The 16,360-nt window shown below is 43.4% G+C and overlaps 1 protein-coding gene across 2 annotated transcripts; it reads right to left on the reverse strand.

Annotated features, from left to right (window-relative positions):
• Positions 1-767: 767 nt before the first annotated feature.
• LOC110533384 (serine/threonine-protein phosphatase 2A catalytic subunit alpha isoform) lies at positions 768-14,229 on the reverse strand. 2 transcript variants are annotated; one of them, XM_021617524.2, is made up of 7 exons: positions 13,900-14,229; positions 3,372-3,581; positions 2,993-3,166; positions 2,555-2,644; positions 2,146-2,307; positions 1,921-1,950; positions 768-1,660 (listed from the first exon to the last, which is right to left on the reverse strand). In XM_021617524.2, the coding sequence occupies exons 1-7, from the start codon at positions 13,999-14,001 to the stop codon at positions 1,649-1,651; spliced, it is 780 nt and encodes a 259-aa protein (XP_021473199.1). In that variant the 5' UTR covers positions 14,002-14,229; the 3' UTR covers positions 768-1,648. The 2 variants fall into 2 exon arrangements, with proteins under 2 accessions (XP_021473199.1, XP_021473198.1); XM_021617523.2 differs by having other exon boundaries at positions 1,832-1,950.
• Between the last annotated feature and the right edge of the window lie 2,131 nt (positions 14,230-16,360).

A 16,360-nucleotide genomic window follows, 5' to 3' on the forward strand; every position in this document is an offset into this window, starting at 1 on the left:
AAAGAAAATAAGCTATTTTTTTCCTGACACCCAAAAGTACTCGTTACATTTTGAATGCGTAGCATGACAGGAAATTTGAAAAAAAAAAAAATGTAATCAAGAAAACATCCCTAGTCATCCCTACTGCCTCTGATCTGGCGGACTCACTAAACACATGCTTTTTCTTTTATAAAATTGTCTTGAGCGTGAGAGATCGCCCCAGGCAAGCCGTAAATTTAAACAAAAATAAGAAATTAGTGCCGTCTGGTTTGCTTAATATAAACGATTTGAAACGTATACTTAACTATATTTAAAGCCAAATACTTTTTTACTGAGTGACTTTCACTTGAGTCATTTTCTCAAGTGATAAGCTACTTTTTCCCACCACTGCTTTCCATCTATCGCATGTAAGCTCCAAATCTTTACCTTGACACACATTCCGGGTTGTAACTTCGAGTCCTGCCATTAGATGGCCCTCTTTCACCATAATTTGTGTATTTCCATGTTACCTTCGACACCTATCAACAATTACACGTTTGGGAAATTAGCAGTGGTTTACTGGTTGTTGGATCCGAAGTATTTATCCCTACAGTGCTATGTAAAAATGAGAACGGACGTAAATTAAGAAGCAAAATATCCTCAGCATCCATGGAAGTTCTTTTTCACCTACAATCAGTTTGTTTTGTCAGCATATTTTGCCATCACTTGGATAACAGAATCATTCGTCATCAAGTCCATCAGCATTGTCAGATGAAGCTATACAATCAATTGAGTAAACACGGCACAAGTCAAGGAACAACTTAATTCTTTATTCAACAGGATCCCTCAATACAAACTCACTCCTCATGATTATGATTTAGTGTGTGACTGTTTCCAATGGAATTTCTTGATCTGTCTGCCACACACACACACACACACACTTGGAAGGGCATCTGTTTAACCCAGCAAAAACCTGGTGACTAAATATTTATTTTTTAAGACAAAAAAAAAAAAAAAACTCTCCGTAGAGTTTAACAGCCATCTTCTGACTTGCAAAAACACATAGGCCCAGTCCGGTCAAATGTGATTTTCCTGTGCTTTATATACATTTCCACACTATGAGGTTATAATAAATGATAATGCCCTTTTTAGTGTAAACGCCATTAGAAAAGGCCGCCTAAAATTTCAGCCTGTTTTGGCGGGATGGAGTTTTGACCTGCCTGGTGATTTGAGAGATAACATCTCCATTGGACAATAAACATTTTTTTTTAAAGTGCAAACAGGTTTTTTTTTTAAATATACTGAAAAAAAAAGGTGCAGATTCACAAAATCAGCATTGGTGCATTGGATTGAAAATGTTTCAATTAACAAAACTTGGTTGCTGTGCTAACCTTGAGAATGGAAACAGGGGAGTAGAGCTAGAGGAGTAAGGAATTGGAGTCCTTGGAGAATTTTGTAACACTTTTTGGTCCATGTACAGATGTTTTGTGAATGCTTAAATAGTGATGTGAATACAATTATGTACATTGATGTTTTGCTGTGTCGCCCGACCCTGGCCCCCTCTCCCATGGTTTTGGATGCTGAAGGTACTTTCAGAAATCATGGCAATCCTGTACAAGTGGTGAGGTTTTACAAGAAGTAGTCCGGGGTGCGACGGGTGACATGGGGTTCCCCTCTACGAGGCGCAGGGTCAAACTGCAGGCTGGAAAACAAACATCTCGTTTTTAATCTAAAATCCTGTTGATAGATCATTACATTTAGGTCATTTAACAGATGCTCTTTTACTGCCTCCTCCAGAACTAGAGGACCTTGCTGGTAGAGCAACAAACTGAGGACAGTTTGCCATTCATGGAACGGTAATCAATATGCTTACAAGGAGTATTTCAGGGTGTCGTCGAGTTCCATGATAGATGCCTGGTTACCACAACGGTAACAGTAATTTGGTGCACTGAATATAGTTACCACGTTTCGCTCATGGCACCAGTTGTAACCCTATAGAAAAACATATAAGAAAAACAGTAGGACAGTGTAGTTGTGAATCAGAAATCTGAGACAGTCTTACAGACATAACATTTTATAGTACATGTGCATCAACCTGAATGAGGTGGCTAACTTAATGCTTTCATATTTCACATTATGATCACCTTTCAGATTTCAAGCATGGCAAACCAGTGACAGACAGCTTACCTCCATAACCAGCTGGTGAGCTCTGGAGACCAGGGTAAGGCGGTTGGCATGGTTAAATGTCTCGGATATATCCTGGCCAAAGGTGTAGCCGGCCCCCCTGGGGGAGATTCCCCAGCCCCCACGGTCATCTGGGTCTGACCACAGCAGGTCACACATGGGGCCCTGTGGAAGCAGCATAGTAATAAAGATATGGATAAAGATCTATGGTGAATAAGGTCACAGAGCAGGGGAGGCAATAACAGAGTAGGATCGAAAGTCAATATGGTCAGTTGTGTTTTTTTGACCAAATGGTTGACGTTAAGCTTAGGAGCAGACAAACTTATCCTAGACCTGTACCTAAAAGTTACTTCTAACTAGCAGCAATGAGACAGCAGAGTATGCTCAGAAGCAGGGTTGTTGAGCCATGTACCTCGTGTGGCACTTCCTGCAAACGGTCCAGCGCTCGGATGTGATCCAACGTGTCTATGGACGGAGACAGGCCTCCATGAAGACAGAATATCTTAGAAGGGAAAGAAAACAGAACATGATAATTTAAATATTGGTTCTGACTCTGCGTAACAGTTGACTGAGACATTAGATACATACCCTTAAGTTATTTTTTATTTACAGCATACAACAGTTAAAGCACTGCAGATTCAACCTCATATGGCTTATATGTGTGAAACCTCAAAATGACAACAAGGACCTAGTTTACCAACGTTTACTCAACCGTATTAGCACAATACATGGTTGCCATTCCACTCAGGCCAGGTTCAACAACGAGACTCCTGCACAGGCACACTAATAACAGAGTGATAGCCCCGTAATAACAAAGACATAGGATACTTAAAACATTAACACCTCTTACCTGAGTATCTACCAAGGCCGTGAGAGGAAGGTAATCGAAGAGGTCTGTGAAGTATTTCCATACGTTTGCATTGCCGTATTTCCTTAAGCACTCGTCATAGAAGCCGTACACCTGTGTGATTTGTCTGCTTTCGTGGTTCCCCCGAAGGATTGTGATGCGTTCACGGTACCTAACCTGTGATCAATGTTCAAAATATAGGGGATTACTAAACATAACTGTTGAATGAATAGCCTACCAGAGCATTCTGAATGAGTGTCTTAGCATTATATTACTTTAGCATCACAAATCCCGGTGTAAATGATCATTGAGCACTCTCGTAGGGCAAGTTCAAATATGAATGGTCATTCAAAAATTCCAAGTGTACGATAACAATACTTGCCTTAAGTGCTACAAGTAGTGTGACAGTTTCTACAGAGTAGTAGCCTCGGTCAACGTAGTCTCCCATGAACAGGTAGTTTGTGTCTGGAGACTTTCCTCCGATTCTGAAGAGCTCCATGAGGTCGTGGAACTGGCCGTGGACGTCTCCACACACTGTAACAGGACATCGGACCTCCTGCACGTTGGATTCCTTGGTCAAAATTTCCTTCGCCTGGACAAAACCACACAATTAGGCAAAGTTTCTCCTTACCCTGGACAAAACAAACATAAGTCTATGTTGTAGGCTACATTGCAAAACGTTTGAGAGCCTCCCTTCCCACCCATAACCTCCCCAAGAAAATAAATAGACCAATGACATTTGGCAAGCTAGTTGAATGGCAAAGCAGTTCCTAGAAACCAGTGGACTGTGAAGGCCCGCTCTAAGAAGAACAACAAGGCCCGCTCTAAGAAGAACAACAAGGCCCACTCTAAGAAGAACAACAAGGCCCACTCTAAGAAGAACAACAAGGCCCACTCTAAGAAGAACAACAAGGCCCACTCTAAGAAGAACAACAAGGCCTGCTGGGGACAAAGCAGATAATATTATAGCAGAAAAGTCCACTACTGTTATAGAATGCACCAGATTGCATGCAGAGCTATATTTGTTGCCAATGCAATCTCCCCCCTCAAAAAGCATCAGTGTTAGTCTTTGAAAAAAGTTCTAGGTTAAACAAAGTGGAAACATATGCCTAGACCCGCCTCCAGACCATTCAAGGGACAGAAAATACTTTTTTTTTTTAATCAGTAGAGATGCTCCTTGAGGTGTCTGGCTGGGATAATAAATTGTTGGCAGAACTACACTGGGGGTTGAGTGGTATAAGGAGCTTTTAGAGCACAAATCCCATTTGGAGAGGAGCAGGCATAGAGTAGAGCAGGGCTGTGTCACTGTGTGTGGTTCAGAGATGAGCGAGAGATCTCTGCTCCAGGCAGCAACGCCCTGAGAAAGCAGGGGAGAGACACTGGCAGATTGAGGAGAGAAACAGAGCGACCAAGGCATATGAAACAAACCTGATATTGTTCCAAATCAATTTGAGTGGCAATTCCAAATGAAAAGAATCAGATAAGAACCAGAACCCGACAAACTATTGTAGGTCAGTGGGACTTAGAACATTGGTAAACATAGTATATAACTGAGTCAAGACAGCTTACAATATGGTATAACCTCAGAAGACAGATCTTTCATCAGTAACCTAAAACAATTGATCTCGACATGTCTATATTGAATGGATGACGTAAATGCCTCACCCCTCACAACAGCACCTAAAGATATGCCTTGCTGGCATCAGCTAAAAACCTCAAGTTCGTTAATTCGTCATACACAGAGCAATGAAATGCTTACTTACAGGTTCACCTTTTGACAATACAAAAAGTGAATACAAATAGTAAAAATAAAAATAGAATAGTAATTGAGCAAAAATATGACACAAGGTGGCACTCTAATTAAAGTCAGATATTTACGTCGTAAAGTACCATACGCCGGAAATTAAGAAATATAGCTAGCTAATGACCTTTTCCACATGGGAAAAAAACTGAACAGACTTGCTAGTAACGTTAGGTAGCTAACTGGGATTTTCTACAAGGAATCTGCCTTCCAGGGGAAAAAATACATTTAAAAAAACTCCCAAGTGGGTGTGACACCTACTCCCGTTGCCTGCTGCTTGGATTCCACCTGGCGATCTGTTCACCATGTGCCCTGGCCTATCTTCCTCAGTCTGGTACAGGTACCCCCACCACACTGCCCCTTCTCCCACGAGGTTTCGCTCGCCTCCAAACAAACGCACTGTTGGGGCGAGTGACTCTGAACCTACAATTAGGGATGCACGATCGGTAAGCATATCGGAGTAGGCCGATATATCAGTGTCATTTTTTTGGTAAGGGAAATATCAGATATCTGTATCAACCAAAAATGTAATATCGGTGCATCCCTACTTACAATGGCTAGACCCACGTCATTATATGTATTTTTTCTTGTGCTTTATGCTATTTGCCTCAGGACTCCTGCAAGCTTTGTTGACTTTGAACTTGCTCGTTTACCCAACTGTGGTACAGTCCGTTTGTTCCCACACCCGGGACTCTATTGGTTACACAGACTCCTGGCCTCCCATCCTATTCTAAACGCCACTCACTGACTTTGTATTCAAGTTACCTGATGAAATTGCTGAACAATATGATCTTGTTGCCATTCAAACATCATAAATCAACACTGCAGAGCTCTCCCTGCCCTGATTGTATTACTGTTGATGATATCTGGAAATGTGCATGTACACCCTGGCCCATATACTGTTGCTAGCCCCAATTCTGACTTTTGCTCTGATATCATTCTGTATACTTCTGGCCATTCTTTGGACACTTAACAACCCACCAGGCAAGCTTCAATGCCATACAACTCTCCGTCCATGGCCTCCAATTGCTCTTAAATACAAGTAAAACTAAATGCATGCTCTTCAACCGATCGCTGCCTGCACCTGCCCGCCCGTCCAATATCACTACTCTGGACGGCTCTGACTTACAATACGTGGACAACTACAAATACTTAGGTGTCTGGTTAGACTGTAAACTCTCCTTCCAGACCCACATCAAACATCTCCAATCCAAAGTTAAATCTAGAATTGGCTTCCTATTTCGCAACAAAGCATCCTTCACTCATGCTGCCAAACATACCCTTGTAAAACTGACCATCCTACCAATCCTTGACTTCGGCGATGTAATTTACAAAATAGCCTCCAATACCCTACTCAACAAATTGGATGCAGTCTATCACAGTGCCATCTGTTTTGTCACCAAAGCCCCATATACTACCCACCATTGTGACCTGTACACTCTCATTGGCTGGCCCTCGCTTCATACTCGTCGCCAAACCCACTGGCTCCATGTCATCTTCAAGACCCTGCTAGATAAAGTCCCCCTTATCTCAGCTCACTGGTCAACATAGCATCACCCACCTGTAGCACGCGCTCCAGCAGGTATATCTCTCTAGTCACCCCAAAAAACAATTATTTCTTTGGCCGCCTCTCCTTCCAGTTCTCTGCTGCCAATGACTGGAACGAACTTCAAAAATCTCTGAAACTGGAAACACTTATCTCCCTCACTAGCTTTAAGCACCAGCTGTCAGAGCAGCTCACAGATTACTGCACCTGTACATAGCCCACCTATAATTTAGCCCAAACTACCTCTTTCCCTACTTATTTATTTAGTTCCTTTGCACCCCATTATTTTTACTTTGCACATTCTTACACTGCAAATCTACCATTCCAGTGTTTTACTTGCTATATTGTATTTACTTTGCCACCATGGCCTTTTTTTGCCTTTACCTCCCTTATCTCACCTCATTTGCTCACATCGTATATAGACTTATTTTTCTACTGTATGTTTGTTTTACTCCATGTGTAACTCTGTCGTTGTATGTGTCGAACTGCTTTGCTTTCTTGGCCATGTCGCAATTGTAAATGAGAACTTGTTCTCAACTGGCCTACCTGGTTAAATAAAATGTTAAATACATTTTTTTAAAATATTTTAATCTGCTTCAATGATGTCTGCTCTCGTAAATGCCTGGGTTTTCTGCACGTTAACACTAAAAGCTTATTACCTAAAATTGATCATTTGAAAGTGGGGGTTCACGGCACCAATCTAGATGTGTTGGTCATTACTGAGACATGGTCAAGAAAGTGTTTTGAATACTGAGGTTAACCTTTCTGGTTATGACCTTTTCGGCAAGACAGATCTTCCAAAGGTGGAGTGGCAATCTTTACCAAGGATCACCTTCAGTGCTCGGATGTCTCCACCAAGTCTGCCCCCAAACAATGATGGTTTTAAACATTAAACTTTCAAATAGCTCTTCGTTGACTGTTGCTGGGTGTTATTGTCCACCATCAGCACCAACCTGTCCCCTAAATGCCCTAAGATCTCTCCCGGCCTATACAAACACACCCCCATAAAGATTTATATATTTTTTTAAACAGCCCCTGGTTAAATCGTGATCTGGCAGAGTTACTCCACCTCAAGAATTCCATTTGGCGAAAGGCTCACACGCATACTCAGGCTGACTGGCTCTCATTCAGGCTAATTAGAAATAGGTGCACTCAGGCTACCCGGAAGGCCAAAGTTAGTTACTTTAAGGAGCAGTTCTCTGTGTGTCTAACCAAGAAATTATGGAAAATGGTTAAAGCCCTGGAGAATAAACCCTCCTCACAGGTGCCCATGTCCCTTAGATGTTGATGTGGTTGTTACTGACAAGGAGCACATGTCTGAGCTCTTTAATCACCACTTCATTAAGTCAGGATTCCTATGCGCCTCAGCCATGCCTCCTTGCCCGTCCAATATTTCCTCATCCCCCACCCCTTCTAATGCAACTAGCCATGATGCTCCTCCCTCTTTATCCCCTGCCACGCTACAAAGTTTCTCCTGGCAGGCAGTCACTGAGTCCGAAGTGATAAATGAGATCCTTAAACTTTTTAAATTTTTAAATTTTTACCCCTTTTTCGTGGTATCCAATTGTTGTAGTAGCTACTGTCTTGTGTCATCGCTACAACTCCCTTACGGGCACGGGAGAGACGAAGGTTGAATGTCATGCGTCCTCCGATACACAACCCAACCAGCCGCACTGCTTCTTAACACAGCGCGCATCCAACCCGGAAGCCAGCCGCACCAATGTGTTGGAGGCTTCACCGTGCACCTGGCAACCTTGGTTAGCGCGCACTGTACCCGGCCCGCCACAGGAGTCGCTGGTGCGCGATGAGACAAGGACATCCGTACCGACCAAGACCTCCCTAACCCGGACGACACTTGGCCAATTGTGCGTCGCCCCACGGACCTCCCCCGGACAGAGCCTGGGCGCGAACCCAGGGACTCTGATGGCACAGCTGGCGCTGCAGTACAGCGCCCTTAACCACTGCGCCACCCGGGAGGCAAGATCCTTAAACTTGACCCCCAAAAACATCTGGGTCAGATGGCTTAGACTCTTCCTTAAGGTTGCTGACCTTATCATCGCCAAGCCTGTCGCACCTCTCTGGGGAGGTTCCCATTACTTGGAAGGCAGCCATGGGGGTCCTTTATTTAAAAAGGGGGAGATCAAGCTGATCCTAACTGTTTTTGGCCCATTTCAATTTTTCCTGTTTATCAAGTGTTGGAAATACTTGTCAATAATCAAGTGGCTTTCTTGATGTCTATAGTATTCTGTGGTACGCAATCTGGGTTCCACGCAGGTTATGGATGTGTCAAGGCAAACTTAAAAAGTTCCTCAATTATGTTAGCATTGCCCTCTAGTCAAAGCAATGTTGTGCTGCTATTTTTATTGACTTGCCCTAAGCTTTTAATACGGTAGACCATTCCATTCTTGTGGGTCGGCTAAGGAGTATTGGGGTCTCTGAAGGGTCTTTGGCCTGGTTTGCTAACTACCCCTCCCAAAGAGTGCAGTGTATAAAGTCAGAACATCTGCCATCTCAGCCACTGCCTGTCACCAAGGGAGTATCCCAAGGCTCATTTTTATGCCCCGCACTCTTAATTTACAAAATAGCTCAGGCAGTAGGAAGCGCTCTAATCCATTTATATGCAGATGATACAGTCTTATACTGGTGGCCCCTCCGGATGTGTTAAATGCTCTACAACAAAGCTTTCTTAATGTCCAACAAGCTTTATCTGCCCTTAACCTTGTTCTGAACACCGCCAAAACTAAGATCATGTGGTTTGGTAAGAAGAATGCCCCTCTACCCGCAGGTGTGATTACTACCTCTAAGGGTTTAGAGCTTGAGGTAGTCACCTGATAAAAGTACTTGGGAGTATGGCTAGACAGTACATGGTCCTTCTCTCAGAACATATCAAAGCTGCAGGGTAAAGTTACATAGACTTGGGTTCCTCTATCATAAACGCTCCTCTTTCACCACAGCTGCCAAATTAACCCTGATTCAGATGACCATCCTACCCATACTAGATTACGGAGACTTAATTTATAAAATCAGCAGGTAAGGGTGCTCTTGAGGGGCTAGATGTTCTATACCAGTAGGCCATCAGATTTGCCACCAACACTCCTTATAGGACACCTCACTGCACTCTATACGCCTCTAAACTGGTCATCTCTGTATACCCGTCGCAAGACCCAGTGGTTGATGCTTATTTATAAAACCCTCTTAATTAAGCCTCACTCTCCCCTATCTGAGATACCTACGGCAGCCCTCATCCTCCACATACAATACCTGTTCTGCCAGTCACATTCTGTTTAAGGTTCCTAAAGCACACATCCCTGGGTCACTCCCCTTTTCAGTTCGCTGCAGCTAGCAATGAACGAGCTGCAACAAAACAGCTTCCAATACTCTACTCAGCAAACTGTTTGCAGTTTCACAGTGCCATCCGTTTTGTTACTAAAGCCCCTTATACCACCCACCACTGCAACCTGTATGCTCTAGTTGGCTGGCCCTCGCTACATATTCGTCGCCAGACCCACTGGCTCCAGGTCATCTACAGCCTTATCGCAGTTCTCTGGTCACTATGGCAACACCCACCTGTAACACGAGCTCCAGCAGGTGTATCTCACTGATCATCCCTAAAGCCAACACCTAATTTGGCCGCCTTTCCTTCCAGTTCTCTGCTGCCTGTGACTGGAACGAATTGCAAAAATCACTGAAGTTGGAGACTTTTATCTCCCTTACTAGCTTCAAACATCTGCTATCTGAGCAGCTAACCGATCGCTGCACATAGTCCATCTGTAAATAGCCCACCCAATTTACCTACCTCATCCAGTTTTTATTTACTTACTTTTCTGCTCACCAGTATCTTTACCTGCACATGACCATCTGCTCATTTATCACTCGTGTTAATCTGCAAAATTGTAATTATTCACCTACCTCCTCATGCCTTTTGCACACAATGTATATAGACTCTTCTTTCTACTGTGTTATTGACTTGTTTATTGTTTACTCCATGTGTAACTCTGTTGTCTGTTCACACTGCTATGCTTTATCTTGGCCAGGTTGCAGTTGTAAATGAGAACTTGTTCTCAACTAGCCTACCTGGTTAAATAAAGGTGATTTTTTTATATTTTTTAAATAAACTCAAACTGGACTGTTTTAACTCAATCTCTTCATTCAGACTCAAATCATGGACACTGACAGTTTGGCTGCTTTGCATGATATACTTACGTTTCTACCTTCTTGCCCTTTGTGCTGTTGTCTGTGGCCTTTAATGTTTGTACCATGTTTTGTGCTGCTACCATGTTGTGCTGCTGCCATGTGTAGTCGTCTTAGGCCTCTCTTTATGTAGTGTTGGGATGTGTTTTGTGTTTTTTTTAATAAAGGGAACACTTAAACACAATGTAACTCCAAGTCAATCACACTTCTGTGAAATCAAACTGTCCACTTAGGAAGCAACACTGATTGACAACACATTTCACATGCTGTTGTGCAAATGGAATAGACAACAGGTGGAAATTATAGGCAATTAGCAAGACACCCCCAATAAAGGAGTGGTTCTAAAGGTGCTGACCACAGACCAGTTCTCAGTTCCTATGCTTCCTGGCTGATGTTTTGGTCACTTTAGTGGTAGCATGAGACAGAGAGTACAACCCACACAAGTGGCTCAGGTAGTGCAGCTCATCGAAGATGGCACATCAATGCGAGCTGTGGCAAGAAGGTTTGCTGTGTGTCAGCGTAGTGTCCAGAGCATGGAGGCACTATCAGGAGACAGGCCAGTACATCAGGAGACATGGAGGAGGCCGTAGGAGGGCAACAACCCAGCAGCAGGACCGCCTCCTCCGCATTTGTGCAAGGAGGAGCACTGCCAGAGCCCTGCAAAATGACCTCCAGCAGCCCACAAATGTGCATGTGTCTGCTCAAACAGTCAGAAACAGACTCCATGAGGGTGGTATGAGGGCCCGACGTCCACAGGTGGGGGTTGTGCTTACAGCCCAACACTGTGCAGGACGTTTGGCATTTGCCAGAGAACAACAAGATTGGCAAATTAGCCACTGGCGCCCTGTGCTCTTCACAAATGAAAGCAGGTTCACACTGAGCACATGTGACAGTCTGGAGACGCCGTGGAGAACGTTCTGCTGCCTAAAACATCCTCCAGCATGACCGGTTTGGCGGTGTGTCAGTCATGGTGTGGTGTGGCCGCACAGCCCTCCATGTGCTCACCAGAGGTAGCCTGACTGCCATTAGGTACCGAGGTGAGATCCTCAGACCCCTTGTGAGACCATATGCTGGTGCGGTTGGCCCTGGGTTCCTCCTAATGCAAGACAATGCTAGACCTCATGTGGCTGGAGTGTGTCAGCAGTTCCTGCAAGAAGAAGGCATTGATGCTATGGACTGGCCCGCCCGTTCCCCAGACTTGAATCCAATTGAGCACATCTGGGACATCATGTCTCGCTCCATCCACCAACGCCACGTTGCACCAGACTGTCCAGGAGTTGGCGGACGCTTTAGTCCAGGTTTGGGAGGAGATCCCTCAGGAGACCATCCGCCACCTCATCAGGAGCATGCCCAGGCGTTGTAGGGAGGTCACACACACTACTGGGCCTCAGTTTGACTTGTTTTAAGGACAGTACATCAAAGTTGGCTCAGCCTGTAGTGTGGTTTTCCACTTTAATTTTGAGTGTGACTCCAAATCCAGACCTCCATGGGTTGATACATTTGATTTCCATTGATAATTTGTGTGTGATTTTGTTGTCAGCACATTCAACTATGTAAAGAAAAAAGTATTTAATAAGAATATTTCATTCATTCAGATCTAGGATGTTATTTTAGTGTTCCCTTTATTTTTTTGAGCAGTGTATTTTTAAATCCCAGTCCTGTCCTCACAGGAGGCGTTTTGCCTTTTGGCAGGCAGTCATTGTAAATAAGACTTTGTTCTTAAATAACTTGCCTAGATAAATAAAATGTTAAATAATTAAACATGCCAGACCAGGAAATAGTTCAATAGTGTAATAAAACAATTGACAAGACAATAGTTATAAGAAAACCTTTAGCCTAGAATGATTTCACAGAATAAACAAAGTGTGAAGTTCATCGGTAAATCACTCTTCCCCCGTTCTGTAATTTGTATCCCAAGCAAGATGTCATTCCACCAGTGTTATATTGAGTCATAGAGCCCAGCAACAATGTGGTAGTGATGCAACACAGAATCAATCACATTCAAAGCTAATTTTACTCTGGCTACGCATTCTGCTGAACACATTAACAAAATGCACAGGGGATGGATGCGTCAGCCATGACTGAGCAAATGTGTGCTCTAAAACCACACCACTACTATGCTTATACCTACTGTTTAAGAGCTGGTCAATCACATGTTCAGGGGTATGTGAGAAAACTGATTACAACAACATGGAAACCATTGAGTAAATGGCAAAACCACTCATTGAGACTGAACTCCACAGGATAATAGAATATGATCACTGACACCTTGTAGCCTAGTGGTGAATATTTGGCAATGGGAAATTCTAGCCGAGTACCACTTTCATCCATACTGTAATCCTGGCCTCTAACCTACAAATCATCTCAGGACATGAATCACCTGTTTGTAAACAAGTCAAACGAGTACATGAGTAGACACACCTAGTTACTAAAAAAAAGTATTTAAAACCACACATAAGTGTAACAGCCAAGTGAAAAGATTATCAATGAAGATTGATGTTAAATCCCTGCTCAAACCCTAGGTGACTTGATAAAGTGAAAGTTAAGTCTGACCTAGTTATTGTCATGTCCCACAGTTCAGTTCACGCAGGGTGGGAATCCAGGATGGGTGTACGTCTGTTTTACAACTGTATTCAAGTGTGTATGGTCTGACTATATCAAACAAATAAATGAAAATACTTGACATGTCTTTGACAAACGCAATGATTTTGCCACAGAACACTCAGTCATACGATCAGCACATACAGTATGACGCTAACCCCCCCCCCCCCCCCCCCAGGCCTCCCATAACTAAAATGAGACAGACAGTCTGAATGAGTTGGTAGTAAACCAGTTAACGAATGCAAGCCAATTATGTGACTTGCATTCTTTAGCTGGTCTTCAAGTTAGTCCACCACTACCGACACGTTTGCCATTTAAAACAAAAATGTGCCAAACAAAAACATGTTTCTATGAATGAATGTAAAGGTTTGGCATTTCCAAAATAAACCATACATATTGCTGCAGTGAAATGCTAAACCAGTTTTACAGCTGAGGAGAATGAGAAGTTGTGCAATGTAATGTGTTACTTACATCGGCGCCATTTTAAGAATGTCTGGTAAGAATGGAAGGGTCAAACAGCTACATTCGAATAGTTCTATATTTTGTAAGGCATACATGTTACTATTTCTGAAAGACTGACGAACATTTTAGACAGACCTACACGAGAAAGTTGGCTATATAAATAACCGCTCTTGAAACTAGACAGGATTATGTTATAAGCTATTTGGCAAGTGCTGATAGCGACAAACTGCGCAATATGTATAGTATCATCCCATGAATGTTACAATGAAACATTTTACAATAGGAAAGTTATATTTCCGTATACCTTACCTTTTCGCAAAGCGTTTTTACTTGGCTCTCTGACAGCTGTTTGCAGTCGTTGATTTGTTCGATCCATAAATCGATTTCCTTCGTAAAACACTTCTCGTCCATTCCTGATTGTTATTTTGGTTAATTCAATGGCACGGAAATTGTTATTTTCCTAAATACTCGCAATCCTCCCCCAAATTGACCAACCAAGTTGCATGCAGTTCTAATTGACACATACATTGACGAACGTACATGAACCGGATCGACTAAGATATATGGAGACGTCAGTAGCTGTTATCCCACCCTAGACCGTGATCCACTCAACACAAGTCGGACTGGGAGCGCCAGGGAAATGCCGCATTACTATTGGTCATCCAGTAGAAATCTTTGCATTCTTATTGGCTATTGGGCGACTCGTTTGCATGGCCCGGTACCCCGCGTAAGCGGAGGTCACGCTTCCATTGGTCCATAAGAAAAATCTCAATATCCGGGAAACCGGGCCATGCAAACGCACTGGTCCAGTGGTTGGTGCATTGTAACCCTTTGTTAATGACCGTCAGTAATGATACGTTGTTTTCACTTTGAAAATATTAATGGTTAGGGACAGATCGAAATTTACTGGGGTGGAGGGTGGTCAAAAATAGGGGAGGGTTGTCAATATTGTTTTTGTTGCTTTGGGGAGAGTTGTGTGGTTATTTAGAGGGGCACATGGGAGCCTAGTGCGTTTTTTCCCTGGTTTAGATTATAAATAATGGCGTGACTTACTTTTGATATTACCCTAATAAAGTTTAGAAACGTTTGTTAAGGTTTGGTATGGTGTGGCTATTATTAAGCTTTAGCTACTGCAGGCCTATGAAATGAAGGCAGTGCGCCCTGGCGCTCCAGCTGACTTTGACAGTTGAACTCGAGATGAGGAAGACTGTTTCATGCCTACCAGAGTTACTCCTATAATCTAACTATATAATGCTTATCTTTATACAAAATGTTCTGGTCGAAAATTTACGAATTACCCTCCTTCTAAACGTCTATATCTGTATAGCAGACGCAGTAGCCATCTGACATAGAGAAATGCATGTCGGTGTCATAGCATGCTTGCCGGCATACGGTGCCTTCAGAAAGTATTCAGACCCCTCGACTTTTTCACAATATTGTTACGTAACAGCCTTAATCTAAAATTGATTGATAAACATATTTCCTCAGCATTCTACACACAATACCCCATAACTACAAAGCAAATAATTTTTTTTGTTGTTGAGATTTTCCCAAATGTATAAAAAAAAAATACAGGACAAAAAGTCCTTATAAGTATTCAGGCCCCTTGCTATTAGACTTGAAATTGAGCTCAGGTGCATCCTGTTTCCATTGATCATCCTTGAGATGTTTCTACCATTTGATTGGAGTACACCTGTGGTAAATTCAATTGATTGGACATGATTTGGAAAGGCACACACCTGTCTATATAAGGTCCCACAATTGGCAGTGCATGTCCCAGCAAAAACCAAGCCATGAGGTCATAGGAATTGTCTGTCGAGCTCAGAGACAGGATTGTGTCGAGGCACAGATCTGGTAAAGGGTACCAAAAAATGTCTGCAGCATTGAAGGTCCCCAAGAACACCGTGGCCTCCATCATTCTAAAATGGAAGAAGTTTGGAACCACCACCACTCTTCCTGGAGCTGACTGCCCAGCCAAACTGAACAATCGGGGGAGAAGGGCCTTGTTCAGACAGGTGACCAAGAACCTGATGGTCACTCTGACAGAGCTCTAGAGTTCCTTAGTGGAGATGGGAGAACCTTCCAGAAGGACAACCATCTCTGCAGCACTCCACCAATCAGGCCTTTATGGTAGAGTGGCCAGACGGAAGCCACTCCTCAGTAAAAGGCACATGACAGCCCGCTTGGAGATGGCCTAAAGACACTCAGACCGTGGGAAATTAGATTCTCTGGTATGATGAAACCAAGATTGACCTCTTTTGCCTGAATGCCAAGCGTCACATCTGGAGGAAACCTGGCAACATCCCTACGGTAAAGCATGGGTGTGGCAGCATCATGCTGTGGGGATGTTTTTCAGCGACAGGGAGACTAGTTAGGATCGAGGCAAAGTACAGATCGATCCTTGATGAAAACCTGTTCCAGGGCACTCATGACATCAGACTGGGGCGACGGTTCACCTTCCAACAGGGCAACAACCCTAAGCACACAGCCAAGACAATGCAAGATTGGCTTCGGGACAAGTCTCTGAATGTCCTTGAGTGACCCAGCCAGAGCTTGGACTTGAACCAGATCAAACATCTCTGGAGAGACCTGAAAATAGCTGTGCAGCGACGCTCCCCATCCAACCTGACAGAGCTTGAGGATCTGCAGAGAATAATGGGAGAAACTCCCCAAACACAGGTGTGCCAAGCTTGTAGCGTCATACTCAAGAAGACATGAGGCTGTAATCGCTGCCAAAGGTGCTTCAACAAAGTACTAAGTAAAGGGTCTG

Source organism: Oncorhynchus mykiss, chromosome 10 (assembly GCF_013265735.2).
Source record: "Oncorhynchus mykiss isolate Arlee chromosome 10, USDA_OmykA_1.1, whole genome shotgun sequence".
In the NCBI taxonomy this organism is placed as follows: domain Eukaryota; kingdom Metazoa; phylum Chordata; class Actinopteri; order Salmoniformes; family Salmonidae; genus Oncorhynchus; species Oncorhynchus mykiss.

Excerpts from the sequence above, each read along its gene's own strand:
- LOC110533384 (XM_021617523.2), bottom strand. The coding sequence starts at position 14,001 with ATGGACGAGAAGTGTTTTACGAAGGAAATCGATTTATGGATCGAACAA. Across the intron at positions 3,167-3,371 it reads CACTACTTGTAGCACTTAAG|GTTAGGTACCGTGAACGCAT; the intron begins GCAAGTATTGTT and ends CATTGATCACAG. Across the intron at positions 2,308-2,554 it reads TGCAGGAAGTGCCACACGAG|GGCCCCATGTGTGACCTGCT; the intron begins GTACATGGCTCA and ends CTGCTTCCACAG.